This window comes from Sinohyriopsis cumingii, chromosome 13, assembly GCF_028554795.1.
Source record: "Sinohyriopsis cumingii isolate HCF-2022 chromosome 13, ASM2855479v2, whole genome shotgun sequence".
Lineage (NCBI taxonomy): Eukaryota > Metazoa > Mollusca > Bivalvia > Unionida > Unionidae > Sinohyriopsis > Sinohyriopsis cumingii.
Window position 1 is genome coordinate 31,010,507 of NC_142973.1, and position 15,948 is coordinate 31,026,454.

Consider the following 15,948-nt stretch of genomic DNA (forward strand, 5'->3'; position numbering starts at 1 on the left):
GATCCCACAAAACTCTAAGCTGTTACACGCACATACATACAACTTGAACTCATATGGTAGTAGTACCTATCAACAAAATCTAGTAGCATGCAACATCATCCCAACCACATAACAGAAGACAGTCAAGCTCTGACATCACTACACCAGAGAGATATGGTTGCATTCAACACATGAACAATACTGCATGTGGTTTCAACCCTTCCATCAGTGAATTTCCTTAGGGCTTCACTTTTCATAAGATAAAGACCAAATGATGAGAACCAACCAACAGGTTCTTGTTTTTGTAAGCAGCACTGAGTTGTATTCCTACGCAGCCTGACCTGTGTGCCCTCACAAAAGTGTGAACACTGAAGTGAATATCAGACATTTGTAAAGACGTGGATTTTTAAAATGATTATCAGAATCAAGGATGATGCCAGCAGGACTATTTGGTAAGGATTGTTACAATGTATATTGAGGTTCTGAAATGCATATCTAATTCCAGTCTCTGAGCAGGAAACTTGGTTATACATGAAAACATACAGTGGCAAAGGTTAGGCAGATCTATTATTAACCACCAACTCTTTGGCAGCCAGATTGTTGTATATGATAATGTTAATACTTTATTTCAAGAGAAAATGCTCCTGTCACAAGTACATTTTTAAAATTCATAATAATTATACCAGGACATGGAGGTCTGTACCGTAGCATTGAATGTAATGATTAACTGAATATATACTAGGGACAGCATAAAGAAAATAAAGTCCCAATCAAGGGGGTATATCATCTTTTCTCAGATTGTTTTTGCTTTTGGTTTAACACCGTTTTCAGTGCATGATAGGATATACATGGTGGTCAGTATAAAAGGTTAAGGAAACACACAGTAAAACACCACAGACACATGGGAAGCTACTGGCACAGCTGTTTCTGTTGTATACAAATATGTATGGGGAAAAACCACACCATTTTAAAGGTGCTGGTATTATATAAAGATCTTTAAAACAAAATCAGTCATGAACCTCAAAAAATTTCAGGCCCTGCACAGTTCTTATAAAATACTTAAAATGAAATAGCATTAATAAAGCAATGCACAAAGAGAGACATCCAACAAAAAGTACCATTGGATTTGCTTCTGGTGTTCAAAAAGAATGTAAATTGTTGAGGAAACTTTTTTTTGAGAGGGATGTGTGAAAATTGTGTCAACATTGGTTTTCATAACCAAGACCCAACTAATAAAAAAAAGTGAGATCATAGCAAAAATGCATGGATTATTCACAATATTTGATAAATGATAACTTATACAAGTGAGACATTATTAAGTTGTTTTAGGGTTTAACGCCATCTTTCAGCACAAGATAGGCTATACATGGCGGCCAGTATAATTGGTGGAGGAAGAACCCTGGGAAGAGCCACCGACCCACGAGAAGCTACTGGCAGGCTTTCTCACGTACCAATGTTAGCAGAGCCTGGGACTCGAAATCATGTAGACAGAGGTGAGATGGCAATGATCCGTAAGGGATAACACTTTAGACCACTTGGTCACTCAGGGCTCCTTATTAAGAGTAAAGGACTAGAAGAGAAGGGAATTCTTTACTTATTAATTACCCCACCCAACCAACTACCGAAAACCTTGTAAACAGCAAGCAAAAAAAATAAGAAATCTTTTTTGCTGAAAAACAAAGCCTCCAAAAACAGCATATTGATTAAGACGTTATTTCAACATTTAACATGAACTGATGACAACTTTTACATAGAGATGCTGCTTAAGGGACTGAAGGAAGCTTGCCAAGGTGGTCTAGTCATCATAAATGTCTGATACCCTTTCCAGTCATCATAAATGTCTGATACCCTTTCCTTGGCCTCAAGGCTTTGTGCCAATGACTGAGCTTGAACTTTATAACACTTCAATTTGTGAAATATATTCAAGGTTGCAAGCTAGCTTAATATATACATGTATGAAGTCATCTGTGCTGCAAGGCTGAATAACCACCATCTGTAACTTGCCAATGTACCACTCTTGGGGCTCAATAAAAGAATTGGCAGAAACCTTTCACTGGTAAATAGGGTAGGCTCATTGTATTACCCAGGTTATTAACAGGCATGGACATAAGAACCCTGACAGCATCTTTATTGACAGTTTTTGGCACTAAATAAACACTGACGAGGACTGCCCCACTACTGAATGTGAACTTTTGATACTGAAATTGACCAGGTTTCCATGAGAACACAGATCTCCATCAGCAGAATCTACTATTGACAGTGATGGGGACCTATTGGAATTGGAAGCACCACTACCCCCACCCCATTTTGTTTTCTAATCATTACTTATATGGGGTGGATGGGCCATCACTTTTTTAATGTTAGACACATGGTGTTATCTAGTAAATGTATGACAGTACTGGTTAAGAAAAAACAAGACAAAACTTAGTATTATATCTTTATTTGCTTATTAGAACATTACTATTAGACACACTAAAATATAAAAAATACCATACACTTAAAATAAAACCTAATTTATATAAACAAAGTATTTATTTTACTGGTATTGTTGACAATACACATACACACAAGCATGTACATTCATTCATATATTTTCCAATTCATCTCACTATACCACTATAAATGTTTGGTAGTTATGGACCCAGACTATCAAATTGTAATGGGAGAGTGTCTGTATTTGTCTCTTTAATGTATGCCTGTCCAATTCTTTGTTCATTCCTGCAATGACCAAAGTCACCAAGGCATTAAAATATATTGGAATCAATGTCCAAACCTGGCAATAAAAACATTCAAGTTCTGTAGTAGTCTGCAGAGCTCAGTATCCAAAATACAAATGGCTAATTATGCTGAATTAGAATGATAAAAAAGCAATAACATTTCTGTGGTGAAAATGTCTGAAATAATTACTTTGAAAAATGGTACATTTCAGAGAAAATATCAACTATCTCTGCTTTATGATAAAATGTTTCAATGCATTTCACTGCACATGGCCAACAGTAACCCTAGAACCAAGACAATACACCTAAATGAAGCATAACATGTGATGCCTGTGTGAAAAAACCCAATCAACATTATTGGAATGGGCTGGAAATCCCTTCCTGATCTTTTCTAGTGAGAATCTAATCAATACGGGATATACTCTGAAGTAGAAACAAACTAAATCAGTTGTGCTTTACGAAGTCAATAAGTTAACTTGTTCATTGCATTTTTTAGCCCAAAGACCTTGATGCTATAGAGTCACAGCGTTTAGAAAGGATCCAGGCAGCCAGAAGAATAAGGCGAAGCAAGTCAGCCCCAAGTAGTGGCACAAGTGCCAGTGGACGCACCTGTTCAACATCTGAACCAAGGGAAGAGGAAACCACAACATGTCTTCCCAACATCTTCAAAATGCAACAAAAATCCAATAAACATCAACGCGACAACCAGGAAACAACATGCACAGATCTACCCTCACCAGCCTCTGATCCACCCCCATATGATTCAGTTGGCCATGATCATAATGACAATTCACGGGGAACTTCATCAGCAACAGGATATAAGCCATGTGAGGATTGTCCAGAGATTAGGGATGAAGCTAGAACACCTTTACTGGGGTCATGTGATCGCAACCCAAGGTAATGAACATTTTAATTTCTTTTTAAAAGTGCATTACAGAACAAAAGCTGCAATGTTCATTACTGTTCTTTTATTTCTTGCACAAACTGTCATAAATTTCTCTGAATCACATATGGTCTCTCACAAATGTTAAGTAATAACTATAAATCTTAAAGCATGATAATGAGGTGTATCAGTACTAATAAGACAGGGACAGATCATTGAGATGCAAGTTTTCATAAAATGAACCACATTAACTGCATCACTTTAATAAGCCAAAATAAGTCTTGAGAACAAATCATACTGTAAAGTCATTGTCTGGGGTTGAAATGATGTCTTCCTTGACATGCATATCTAATATCTTGCGGCAATTCATTATGAACTAACAATGATTTTATATTTCCCTCATTATGATTTTCATATAATATGAAACATACTGTAATACCCAAGAAATCATAAAATCTGAAGCAAATATATTTTTTGTATGCTTATTTAATTGTTTTTAAATGGCTAATGTAAGCTGGACAAATCAAATGTACACGTTTACGCTAGTTGTAAACTTATCTAAAACATTCAATGCTACTTTAACAGTGCAAAATCTTTTAGTGTCATCAATCAAACACTATTTATAGACCACTAACATTAAAGAATGGTAATCAATATGCAGTTAACCTTTGAAGGAATTTATTGGACAAGGCTGATTTATCCAAAAGTGTGTCTCTTTGCATTTAAACATCTCCTACAAAGATGTTATTTCACACAAGACTGAGAACCTTGATCTGATAACTTTAATGAATATATCTAACTATCAGTACCCAAGGTACAATTTTCACTGAGAGTAATTATTGATTTTTGTTGTTGTTGCTAAATGCATATCATTATTCTCTTTCTTGGAGACATTACTGCTAATGTGAAGAAACTGATTGGTGTTGAAAAGAGATGCTCAGGGTACTAGTACTATCCTTGATTCTGAAAGCCACATGAGTGAACAGACATCTATGTCTATGTTATGACCAGTACACAAGTTTTCAATCAAATTATGCTAACACAGCGACAAGCATGTGAATAATTTATGACTTGGTACTGAAGAGGATTCATCAATAGCAGCGTGGAAGTCGGCACTCCAATGCCAGCTATAACGATGCTCTAAAGACATAAAGCATATATGATGTGAATTTATAATATCAAAAGGATAACTGTGTAAAGCAAGCAGTATACTGGAAATGAAGTCAATCGCTTTTCGGATAGTCGCTTTATCAACATGATCAAAAAAATTCAGACTTGAGAATGGCTACGCTAATATCCGCCATTTTGGAAACGTTGTAAGTGGGTTATCTTTGTTTCCACAATGCACCTTTGTATTATAAGAATTAATCATTAAATTCATGCACAAAATCTACATCAATTTTAAGAATTAGTTTATATTTTACCTCAAACTCCTTTAAAAAACTTGCAACTCCAGAATATGGTACTCTTCTTTTCTCGTAGCCCAATTTGTCGGTAGGAGTCAGGTAGGGTATCGGGTCTCTAGCGGCAAATAATGCCAGCAAATTCGGCGGCAGAAACTGTGTCATTTCCCGTTATGTTCTTCTGATCCTTCTTCGTTGATAGTTCGTTTTTTGTTCCACTTACCAATCTGTTCTATCGACTTCCCAAGCTAGTCTTCACCACTGCTCAGCTCAGAATGTTAGGCACATGTTGTTTACCCTGTCCCTAAAATACTCGCACACTGTATTGTCTATGCTATGAATGGTAAACTACGTATCGTATAACGTAGGGTAAAATAAATTCCGCAGTGAATCATCAAGCCGATAAGTGAGCGGTAAATGACATTTAATGTTGTTTACGCATCAAATTTTTTAATTTTATTTCACCTGATCTTTAAAATTAATTTTTATAATTAAAGGCACATCGAAGCATCTAAGTAATCACAAATATCAAGCATGACAAGCTATTTCGTGATCATACTGTGTAATGTTCTCAGCTATTTGATTGGCTGATAAAGGGGTTGTTCTAACCAACGTACAGCATAGTCCTGCCTACATTTGTCAACGAGATAGTATCGACCTACAGATAGATATCGGATGTATTGTTTGCACACAGCTTGGGTTTGTTTCATTATTTTCTAAGCATGATTGTGCACGCATAAAACCGATAAGGATGCAGTTTTTAATACATTCAGTATTGTTTTTAAGTATGAATCGCTTGGAGTAGCAAAATATTTTTTTCCTTAAGCAAAATGCTATTTTCACAGCTTATAGAGAAAACGCTAGATAGTAAAAATGGTATTGGTCTTGTGTGGCAAATCTATTTTGCCTGTGAAAAGCACGTATGATATATCGGATATTTTGGTTTGTTAATGGAAATTCAATAGATTTGATGAGTTTTTAACTAATTAATGAGGACAATTGACTGTTGTAAGTGAATTCGTGTCAGTTGTCATTGATGCATAGCATAGTACCCTTTACAACAAGACGATGCTGTCTGCAGCCTGCGTTGGACAGCTGTTTGGCAGGCTTGGATTCATGTACATTTACGGAATAATTGTAAGGGCTTCATTAGGATTTTTATTTTTAAGAGATCATAAAATACTTTAAACTGGGAGGTGATAATATTTGTTTTCTGCCAATATATTGTAGTGTTCCACCAGTGTGTCTTGCTTCGTTGTTGTACATGTATGTGACCTGTTTAATTCTACTTGGAGCAACTTTCCTGTATTACTTGCTGTCAAACCCAAAACCAAATTTAGCAGCTTCGTTACTATATACTGATCATTATGGATGTGGTAATAGCAGGGGTTGAGGGAAATGGTGGACCTGCAAGTTATTTTGTTAATCAGCATATTTTATGCACAGATCTTCCAAATTCCAGGTCGTTCCCTAAGCTGGCTGACGAAGACCATGTTCACGCAGATGATGGAATGGGCCCACAGGGAAGTGACTATGGATGTTGTGAGCGTGTAGTTATAAATGTGAGTGGACTTCGCTTTGAAACACAGCTGAAAACTCTCAACCAATTTCCAGAAACATTACTTGGAAATCCTGCAAAAAGAAACAGGTATTATGACCCACTTCGAAATGAATACTTTTTTGACAGGAATCGACCAAGTTTTGATGCAATTTTGTATTACTACCAGAGTGGTGGAAGGTTACGGAGACCTGTCAATGTTCCACTTGATGTCTTCTCAGAGGAAATTAAATTTTATGAACTTGGAGAAAGTGCGATTGAAAAGTACAGAGAAGATGAAGGATTTATTAAAGAGGAAGAAAAGCCCCTTCCAACAAATGAATTTCAGAGGAGAGTTTGGCTATTGTTTGAGTATCCTGAAAGCTCAACACCAGCACGGCTGATAGCAATTATTTCAGTGCTTGTCATTTTGATGTCCATTGTCATTTTCTGTCTGGAAACCCTTCCAGATTTCAAGCACTACAGAGTTATCAATGAAACTGGAAATGGAACAGGTTATATAGAAGAGGACGATATACCAAAGTTTAATGAACCATTTTTTATTATTGAAACCTGCTGTATAATTTGGTTCACATCGGAACTGATGATTCGGTATGCTTCATGTCCAGAAAAACTTGGGTTTTTCAAGAATATTATGAATGTGATTGATATTGTTGCTATCATTCCATATTTCATCACATTAGGAACTGTGATTGCAGATGAGAGTAAAAGTAATAATCAGGCTATGTCATTGGCCATCTTAAGGGTAATCAGACTGGTTCGTGTCTTTCGAATTTTTAAACTGTCCAGGCATTCTAAAGGGCTGCAAATTTTAGGGCAGACTCTGAAAGCCAGTATGAGAGAGCTTGGGCTGCTTATTTTTTTCCTTTTCATTGGTGTGATTCTTTTTTCAAGTGCTGTATACTTCGCAGAAGCAGATGCAGAAATGTCACATTTCAAGAGTATACCAGATGCATTTTGGTGGGCAGTGGTTACGATGACAACTGTAGGCTATGGAGACATGCGTCCAATTGGAGTCTGGGGAAAATTAGTCGGTTCATTGTGTGCCATTGCTGGTGTACTGACCATAGCCCTTCCAGTGCCTGTTATCGTTTCAAATTTCAATTATTTCTACCACAGAGAGACAGACAATGATGACAGACAAACATATCAGCATGTCCAATCCTATCCTGATTTCCAAAAGAAAGGTTCATTAGCATCTGAAACAGCTTCAAACATAGTGGAAATGGAAGACAGTGGTTATAACTTAGCTGACAAGGTAAAGGAAAACCACACAACAAAGAGCAACAATCCCTCCAGTATGAACAACCTAAGTATTGAGACTGATGTATGATGAAATACCCGATTAGACCTTTCCAGTTGATATTGGTTTGTTTGAGAACGAATTGATATAACCTAACTTTTCCCATGAGCCATGAATCCTACATCACCATCACATACGTTTTTCACTGATCTGTTGATGGAGTCACTATTTTATAGTCATCAACTTTCACAGTTGGAAAAACTTCATATCATGTTGATATTGATTGATCTTTCTTTAGTTAAACATAGGTTGGAAATGGCATACATGACATGAATGAACTACTTGGTTTATTTATCAACACACTTCCTACTTTCTGATAGTAAGTCCCTTGGTTCATAAGGAAGGCTGCCTCTGGTCTGTGTTGACTCTACATTCAGAGAAGAGAAATAATCCATGTGTATTGCTACTGTGAGATATTCCAAGTTATACCTGCTGTGATAAAAGAAGAAAAAGATGTAGCTTTGGATTCTATAGTACATGTCATTTGTCCAGGAAATTCTACATATATATTTTTAGTCAGATTGTTGTAGTGGAATGAAGTCTTGACCCTGAAGCCACTTAATCCAGTGTTTGTCAGAAATACTGAAGTAATTTTGTGTTTTATATTCAGAACAAAAAACGTAATACACATCTGTCTACCTCAAGTAGCCAAATAATTTGTTTAGTTGCCATTGTTTCCTTATTTCCAAAACCACTACATGTACTCAAGGTAGTGAATTTTTAAACTGTCATGAATTATTTAAACAGAAGTGTGATTGGTGGATGTGGATGGTCTTTTTCTTTTGATTGAACAGTACAGTTAGAATGACTAAAATTTAAGGAAAAATATTGTGTTTGACGGCAAGGTATGATCCAACTTCTAAATTTTGAAATCTCACCATTAAGAATGGATATACTTTGCACAAGCCAGCCTGAATATGAGTAACATTGATAAATACAAAACCAGGCTCAAGATACATCCAAGCTCCAGGGCCTATCCAGACATTTTCCAGAGCCAAGACTAAAGCTGCTGTCTAATACCAAGGTAAGAACGGTTGCTTTTATGTCATACGTTGATATAGAATAGATGTATTATGCTCATTATGCAGCGCAGGAAAAATGGCAATTTGCAAAAATCGTTGGACCAAACAAGAGTTTCTTATGTGTAAACTCTTTTTTTTTATTCAGATAATAAAATTGTAATGGTGATAATTCAGTCTCTTCAGGGAATCTGACTAATAAGTTTTAAATTATTGTTATGTACATTGACAAAATCAATTTATTGCACTCATTATATCTGAGACATTGACCATGTCAGCGGACTGCTCGGAAGCCTGAAAACATCCATGAACAGATAGCACTTGTAATTAAGACTACTATCAAGTCAACATTCTGTAAGTTTGCGTTACCTTTTCAAAAGAAAACTGGCTATATGTGTGCACTGAACAAATATTTTAGGCCCAAATGTTAGCATTCTCTTCTTGGATGCACTTAAAGTTTTAGTAATTTGTTTACACATTCCTGAAATCAGGTGTATTGTACTGTGATGTCCATCCATTATTGTATTCCTTATCCAGTCCATAATTGTAAAAAATCTGCAAAGATTTTGTTTTGCATAAATTACCATACACAGTGCTAACTCATTATAACACTGTCCGTGGGAGCAATAGAGTATACTGCCATGAAATGAGACTGTCTTATAATAAAGTACATCCTCATTATAACTATGTCCTTGGTTTACCACCTTATAGTGAAATCGCCTTATGATGAAGTACATAATACATCACTCCCTCATTGTAACACTCAATGGGAGCCAGTGGAGACTACCTTATAGTGAGACTGCCTTATAATAAAGTACATAATATAGCACTCCCTCATTATAACATTGTCAGTGGGAACCATATATAATAGCACCTTATAGTGAGATCATCTGATAATGAAGTACATAATACAGCACTCCCTCATTATAACACTGTCAGTGGGAACCATATCATGTACCAACTTATAATGAGGTACATTATATATATAATTTTAATACTACATAATGAAAATGAATCCATGACTACTCATCTTAACAGGAGTCATTTCATAATACAGAACCATATATATTTGATGTTTTTGTTGATTGAAGATCACTTTTAAGACATTATTGGCTGTATGATGCCATGGAAATGAAGGCAAAACATTGTTCCTTAAGCAGCCCACCTGGACAGACCAGGGCAGGTTTCAAAAACTGTGACCCTTGAATTATGAGGACACTCTACCAACTCAGCACTGTGACTCACTTATATTGTTTGAGTCATATGTATGTATATATAGAATGGGGATAATGCTGATTTGTTGCAGTCTTCAAGTTGCATGTTCCATAAGTTGCAATGTCCTGGCACAGATTTTAATTTAAACTGGACATGAATAACTGATAACCTTGTAAAGAACAAATTATTTACACCTCAACACTCCATTTGTCGATAAATTAACAATTGTATAGATTTTCCTCTACTTGTATCGAGAAGTGTATTGTTACAGTACGAGTATTGATGCATCGATGTATTGTCGAGTCACTTTACCCCTAATTATGAATGAAATATAATGATTTCTGGTAAGGAAAATGGTAAAATTACACTTCCAATCTTGTAACACATGGATATGAACTGGAATGATGGAAAGTTTGCCAACCCAGATTTGCTAACTTTTGATTGGGATATTTCAAAATGAGACTTCTAAGGCTGCCAACTGAAATTGTCTCCACCAAGTGGCTTTGTTTAATTTACAGTAGCAAAATTATCACTAACTCTTTGTAACAACATCCCAAGAACACATATTCACATGCATTTAGATGTAAAAAAATTACTTGTTTAAACAAGCTGGTGGTACAGTAACTTGAACAGAATTCGACACGAAATTTTAAGTATATATCGGTCATGACTCATAATGGATATAACTCATTACTAAATTGCAGAACAGAACAATATCACTATAGACAAAAGTTAAGTGTTCAACATAAGGAAGGAAGAAATATAGGTGAATAAAAGGACTGACAAAGAAGTACAATAGCGACAGAACATGCATATTACTCACAATGAAATGTCTGAATAGATAATCGTACAATAGATGATAGTAAATCAGTGGACTTGCTTTTGAAGTAATGATACTTGTTCTAATAATTGTTCTGATAGTGATTGAAGTTAATTTTGTAATATTTTTTAGATTTATTTCTGCATTGATTGAACACTATTTTATTCATATTGGTGCATGTATGTATGGAAGCTTTCTTCTGTTTCTCTCTCAGTGTCTCAATATATTCATTTTATTTAATGATAATAAGGGTGATGTTAGATTTATTTGCATTATGTTATAAAGTTATCTTGTGGGTGAACAACTACTGTAATGTTATTCTCCACTCTTTCTTTCCTTCTGTCTAAATTTAGTGTCACTGACCTTGCCCAGATGAAAATATGCTTGCATATTATTTAATGGATAACTGATTGCTTATATGTAGATGTATTCTATCTTCAAAAGCTGGACAGTTATGGTTTGGTATTCAAGCTACACATCCAATGTGGGGTTTTTTTTTTTAATTAAGCAAGAAAGCCTGATCAATATAAGAAATTTATGTGACCCATAATATCATTGACAATAGTATTAGTAACAAGCTAGTCAGAAGACTAGTGTTACTGTTGTTGTTGTTGCTGTGGAGTTTAACACCATGTTTCAGCACACGATAAGCTATGTATGGCAGCCAGTATTAATGGTGGAGGAAAACCCCAGGAAGAACCACCGACCCACGAGAAGCTACTGGCAAACTTTCTCACATACCCACCTTGGCCGAATCCTAGACTCGAAACCACGCAGACAAAGGTGAGATGGACTGACATAATTTTTACTGGTAGAAAACATTTTGCTTCATGTCAGTCAAATGTTAACATCTGCAGACACCTTACAGGTGCACAGGAAGCTTATCAAATATTCAAGCATGCCATCTGTCACCTAGCCAGCTGGCATTTGTATATCATACATAAATTCAAATTTTCCTAAATTGAAAATTTGTGGGTTTTTAAAAAAAATGTTGTTTTAAGCACTTTAATGTTAGTACTAGTTCACAGTGGGGCATAAGTGTCAGCAATAAATACACTGGTTGTATGTGGTGTTCTTTGATGAGTAGGTTCATTAAGTATAAACAGTAGATTTGTGGTGGTGGTGGCTGTGGATCATAATACTTTTTAGGCACTAGTAGAGATTTCCTAAATGTTACTAGCATTCTTTTTTATTTCCCAGTGCATAGTACATCATTTTTATTGACATTTACACCATATGAATTCATGTAAATTTTAGTACATGTTAACAAAAAATGTCATGAATAACGGTTAAAAATGTTTAAACTTTGAACTCATATATGGTATACAATGAAAGTCAAAATAGGTCGCAGTCATTTGGCCTGAATATGCAGCAAGTTTTCCAGTACACCTGTAAATGAAGAGATGCCAGCAGTAGTAATGGTTTGGCAGGCCATATGAATCAGCAGTTAGGGCTTGAGTGAGATGTGTTAATTGATGTATGTGTTTGGTAGTTCTTGGGATACAATGAATTTAATTTCAGTTATTATGTGCCCTATATTTTCTATAGTAATATATACATACAGAAGCTGTTAATCGGGTTGAGTTGTCAATTATGTTACTCCCAAAAGGCATGTCTATTCAAAATCAGGTCATAACATAAGAACCTGTGGCAGCTAGGTACAAGTTTCAACAGCCCAATGGATTAGTAGTGTATCTTTAGTGCCAAGTATATTAAGGAAAATAGGGAACCATAGTGTTTGAACATGAATGTGTGTGGAAGTAATGTATACATGTGTAGAAGTAATGAGATGGGGTGGTCCCATTGTGTGAATGTTGGACTGGCTATTATCATCAGTAAATGTACACAGATGCATGGCATTCCAAGTTAGAAGTAGCTGTTATGGTGCCAATTATATATTTGGCATTGATCTGGAAGACCCTGGGAGTCTTTGCACTGTACATGTACTGTTTCTTTTGAGTCTCACATAAAACAGACCAGAATTGGATCTCCCCCATCCCCCATGTGGACCAGAGCTGCCTCATAAATTTAGTTGATGCTTGCTGTTGCATTACCATAGGGCTAAGTATACATTTATACACATGTATCTGAGGATGGAAACTTGCTAAAGGTTATTAGTGAGTACTTGTACATGTAGCTACATATTACAGTATAGCCAGTTATGAGTAGGGGAAAATATATGAACTAGGTATACAAATATCGTACATCATTTGGATGCAAAACATCAAACACCATTCCTGCATTCCAAAATGAGTGTTAAAGGAATGAAGTTGTGTGTGTGTGTGTGTGTGTGTGTGTGTGTGTGTACTGATGTGTCTGCTATTTGTGAATCCTATTGTGTCTGCTACAATGCACCAGTCACAGATATAGTTGTGACTATGTAAGCACAAAACAAGTGCATTGTGTCTTGTGACTCCGAAATGCTTAGGTACATGAAGGTTCCAAACAGGTAATCTCTGCCAAAAACTGCTGGAGGCTCTTTCTGAACAGCAGTGCATTTTCAAAATGAATCTCCAGAACCTAATAATAAAATAAATTAATTAAACATTGATCTATCAGTTATGTACATGGTTTTGTGGCAGGATCACTTTACTGTTCCAAAGCAAGTCAAGTCTCTCACATGTACACAGTTGTGAAATGTCATGAATGAATTTCAGTATTTAAAAGAAAAAAGTAAGTTGTTTTTCATATTTTGAATAATAATAATGCTAATAATAATAACAACAACAGCTTATTTAGGAAAAGTAACTCTGTAATGGAAATTAATCTTGACGAATTATTTATGTACATGTACAATATTTACTGATATACAGCACATTGTGGTAAATTAGACAACACTAAAGAATTGAGTTATCCTGAAAATCAAACATGCAGGGAAACAATTTATGTTACATCCAACGTTCCATCTCAGCTGCATGAGTGCACAGTCGCGCAACTGCTCAGACATCCTCACATATCGTAATCGATGATGATCTAAAGATTTTGCTAAAGTCACCATAATGCTTTGTACAATGCAGCGTGCATAGCGCACACATCTACCATTCACTTAGAGGGAATGTTGGTTAAGTCTACTTGCTACCTACTTAAAGAATTCATTTTTTCTTTACATATCATATAACTTACCATTTCACATAGCAGTCACATAACTTCCTTATGGACATCTTTAGCAAGCATCCTGATCATCTGTGAACAACCTTGATTGTCTCCATGAAGGTTTTTCACAATGGGATATCAAGTGTACCATATGGCAAAGTGAATGTTGTGTGCAACTGCTTAGGTTTTCAGTAAAAATAGAACCAAAAATTTTACTTGATGTTGAAAGCAGATAGACATTGATGTTTTGTCTATAAGTTGATAATTTGTCAAATGTTGATTATATAAGATTTCTTTATTCAAACAGAGATAAAATGGCTCTGCGATGCACATCTTACTAGTTTATTGAAAGTATTTTGACAGGACAGGACATGACGTTGATCATCACATAACTGGTGGGACTGATACATCACATGTAACATAGGGGTGATAGAAATGTATTTTTTGTCCATCCAGCAAGACAGTTTTTACAGGTTAGAAATCAGAATACAGGTTACAATTTTACAGGTAGAAGTCAGAATACACAAGTTTGTACGAAACATCTATAGTTTTATGTTTTTGCAATGATAAAAAAAACTATATATTTTAATTTCTTTTATGTAGATCAGGCATGTCCAATTTTGGCTGTCTGGAATGTAATGTTTTTGGAAATGAGAGAGGAATTTAATAATTAAAAAACATATTTTGTGTCAAAACTATTATCACAGTAGCACATGAATATATGTGTGTGTATATATATATATATATATATATATATATATATATATATATATATATATATATATAAAGAATATTTAAGAACAATTAAATTTTGAAATGCAGTGTACAGCCTCTTTTCAACAAACTCTATCATTTGATAGTAGACTGTGCACCTAGCTAGATGTCATCAAAGACTGGCTGTACACTGTTATGTATATTTGATTTAATTTATATTTAATTGTTTGTTAGTTTTTTTTAAAAATCCCATAACATTCTATTGTAATGTTATTTTTTTAATTAACTTTATTTGACATTTTGCAGGAATTCATTTTTCACAAATTCAGTTCAGTTTGACCTGACTTTTTTTCTGTAAACACTAATAATGGAAACTTTGTATCTGATGCTGATATAGTTCCTGACCTTGCATCAAAATCAGTAATAGTCAAAGTAAACTACTTTCTTTTTTTTCCAGAGTAAAAATCATTGGTTTTAGTCAAGGACATACTGGGAGTATGTGATGTTAGGCATCATTTCCACATGTAAAAAGCTTCTATGTTGTTTTAGAAACATGCTCATGTGACCCTTGTACAGGAATCTGTTTTGCATCTTAAATTAGTGTATAACTGTTTTCTATAGAGAATTTAGTCAGTCTGGCTTTAAACCATTGACACTTAAACTTTTAATTTTTCTTCAAATTATTTGGGTTCCAAGAGATTATTTTTTACTGGAAATACTTGTGCTCTTAATTAATTTTTGGACAAAGACAGTTATAAAATTTACACAGAATTCAAACACTGGAATATTATTTTCTGTGACTCAGCAAAGAACTATTGACACATCAGTATGACGCTGACCTCAGCATACATCATCGCCTTCCATTTTTGGATTTGATCAGGATTTGGACTTTTTATTACTAGGACTTCTATTTTTTAATTCTTGGATTATTTTTGGATTTGATTTGTAGAACAGTAAGTTTTTTTTCTTACTTTCACCTTGTTTTTCTTGGGAATTAAATTATTTGTTAAATTTTACAAAGCTTGTTGTCTTTGCTCTTTTCTTGTTACTGTTTTAAAGAGCCTAAATTGTAACAACACTCAGCAAGATGTCATCACTTGGTCAATCAGTATAAAATGCCCTCATGATTAAGAGAGAAAATTTCAGTTTTACCAAATTTTGTGAAAGACTCTCCAGATAGCTTTTGGGTAAATTTTGTTTTTATCACTCTTTGTAGTTCATTCTTTTTTATTGACTTTGCTTCT

General features: G+C 35.0%; 2 protein-coding genes across 4 annotated transcripts in view; one reads left to right on the forward strand and one right to left on the reverse strand.

The window, feature by feature from the left end:
* LOC149785135 (U1 small nuclear ribonucleoprotein 70 kDa-like) overlaps positions 1–5,330 on the reverse strand; it is an 86,606-nt gene extending 81,276 nt beyond the window's left edge. Inside the window, exon 1 of the mRNA XM_089978899.1 lies at positions 5,004–5,330. Coding sequence (XP_089835025.1) covers positions 5,004–5,147 — 144 coding nt within the window. The 5' untranslated portion in view covers positions 5,148–5,330. The remainder of the gene's footprint in view (positions 1–5,003) is intronic.
* LOC149785136 (potassium voltage-gated channel subfamily A member 1-like) overlaps positions 1–15,948 on the forward strand; it is a 106,641-nt gene that overhangs the window by 38,741 nt on the left and 51,952 nt on the right. For 2 of the 3 annotated variants that reach the window (XM_089978896.1, XM_089978897.1), the window contains exons 2-3: positions 3,193–3,593; positions 6,445–8,867. In XM_089978896.1, coding sequence (XP_089835022.1) covers positions 3,193–3,593; positions 6,445–7,873 — 1,830 coding nt within the window. In that variant the 3' untranslated portion in view covers positions 7,874–8,867. Of the gene's footprint in view, positions 1–92; positions 432–3,192; positions 3,594–6,444; positions 8,868–15,948 lie in introns of those variants that run through there. The other variant, XM_089978898.1, reaches the window with a different exon arrangement.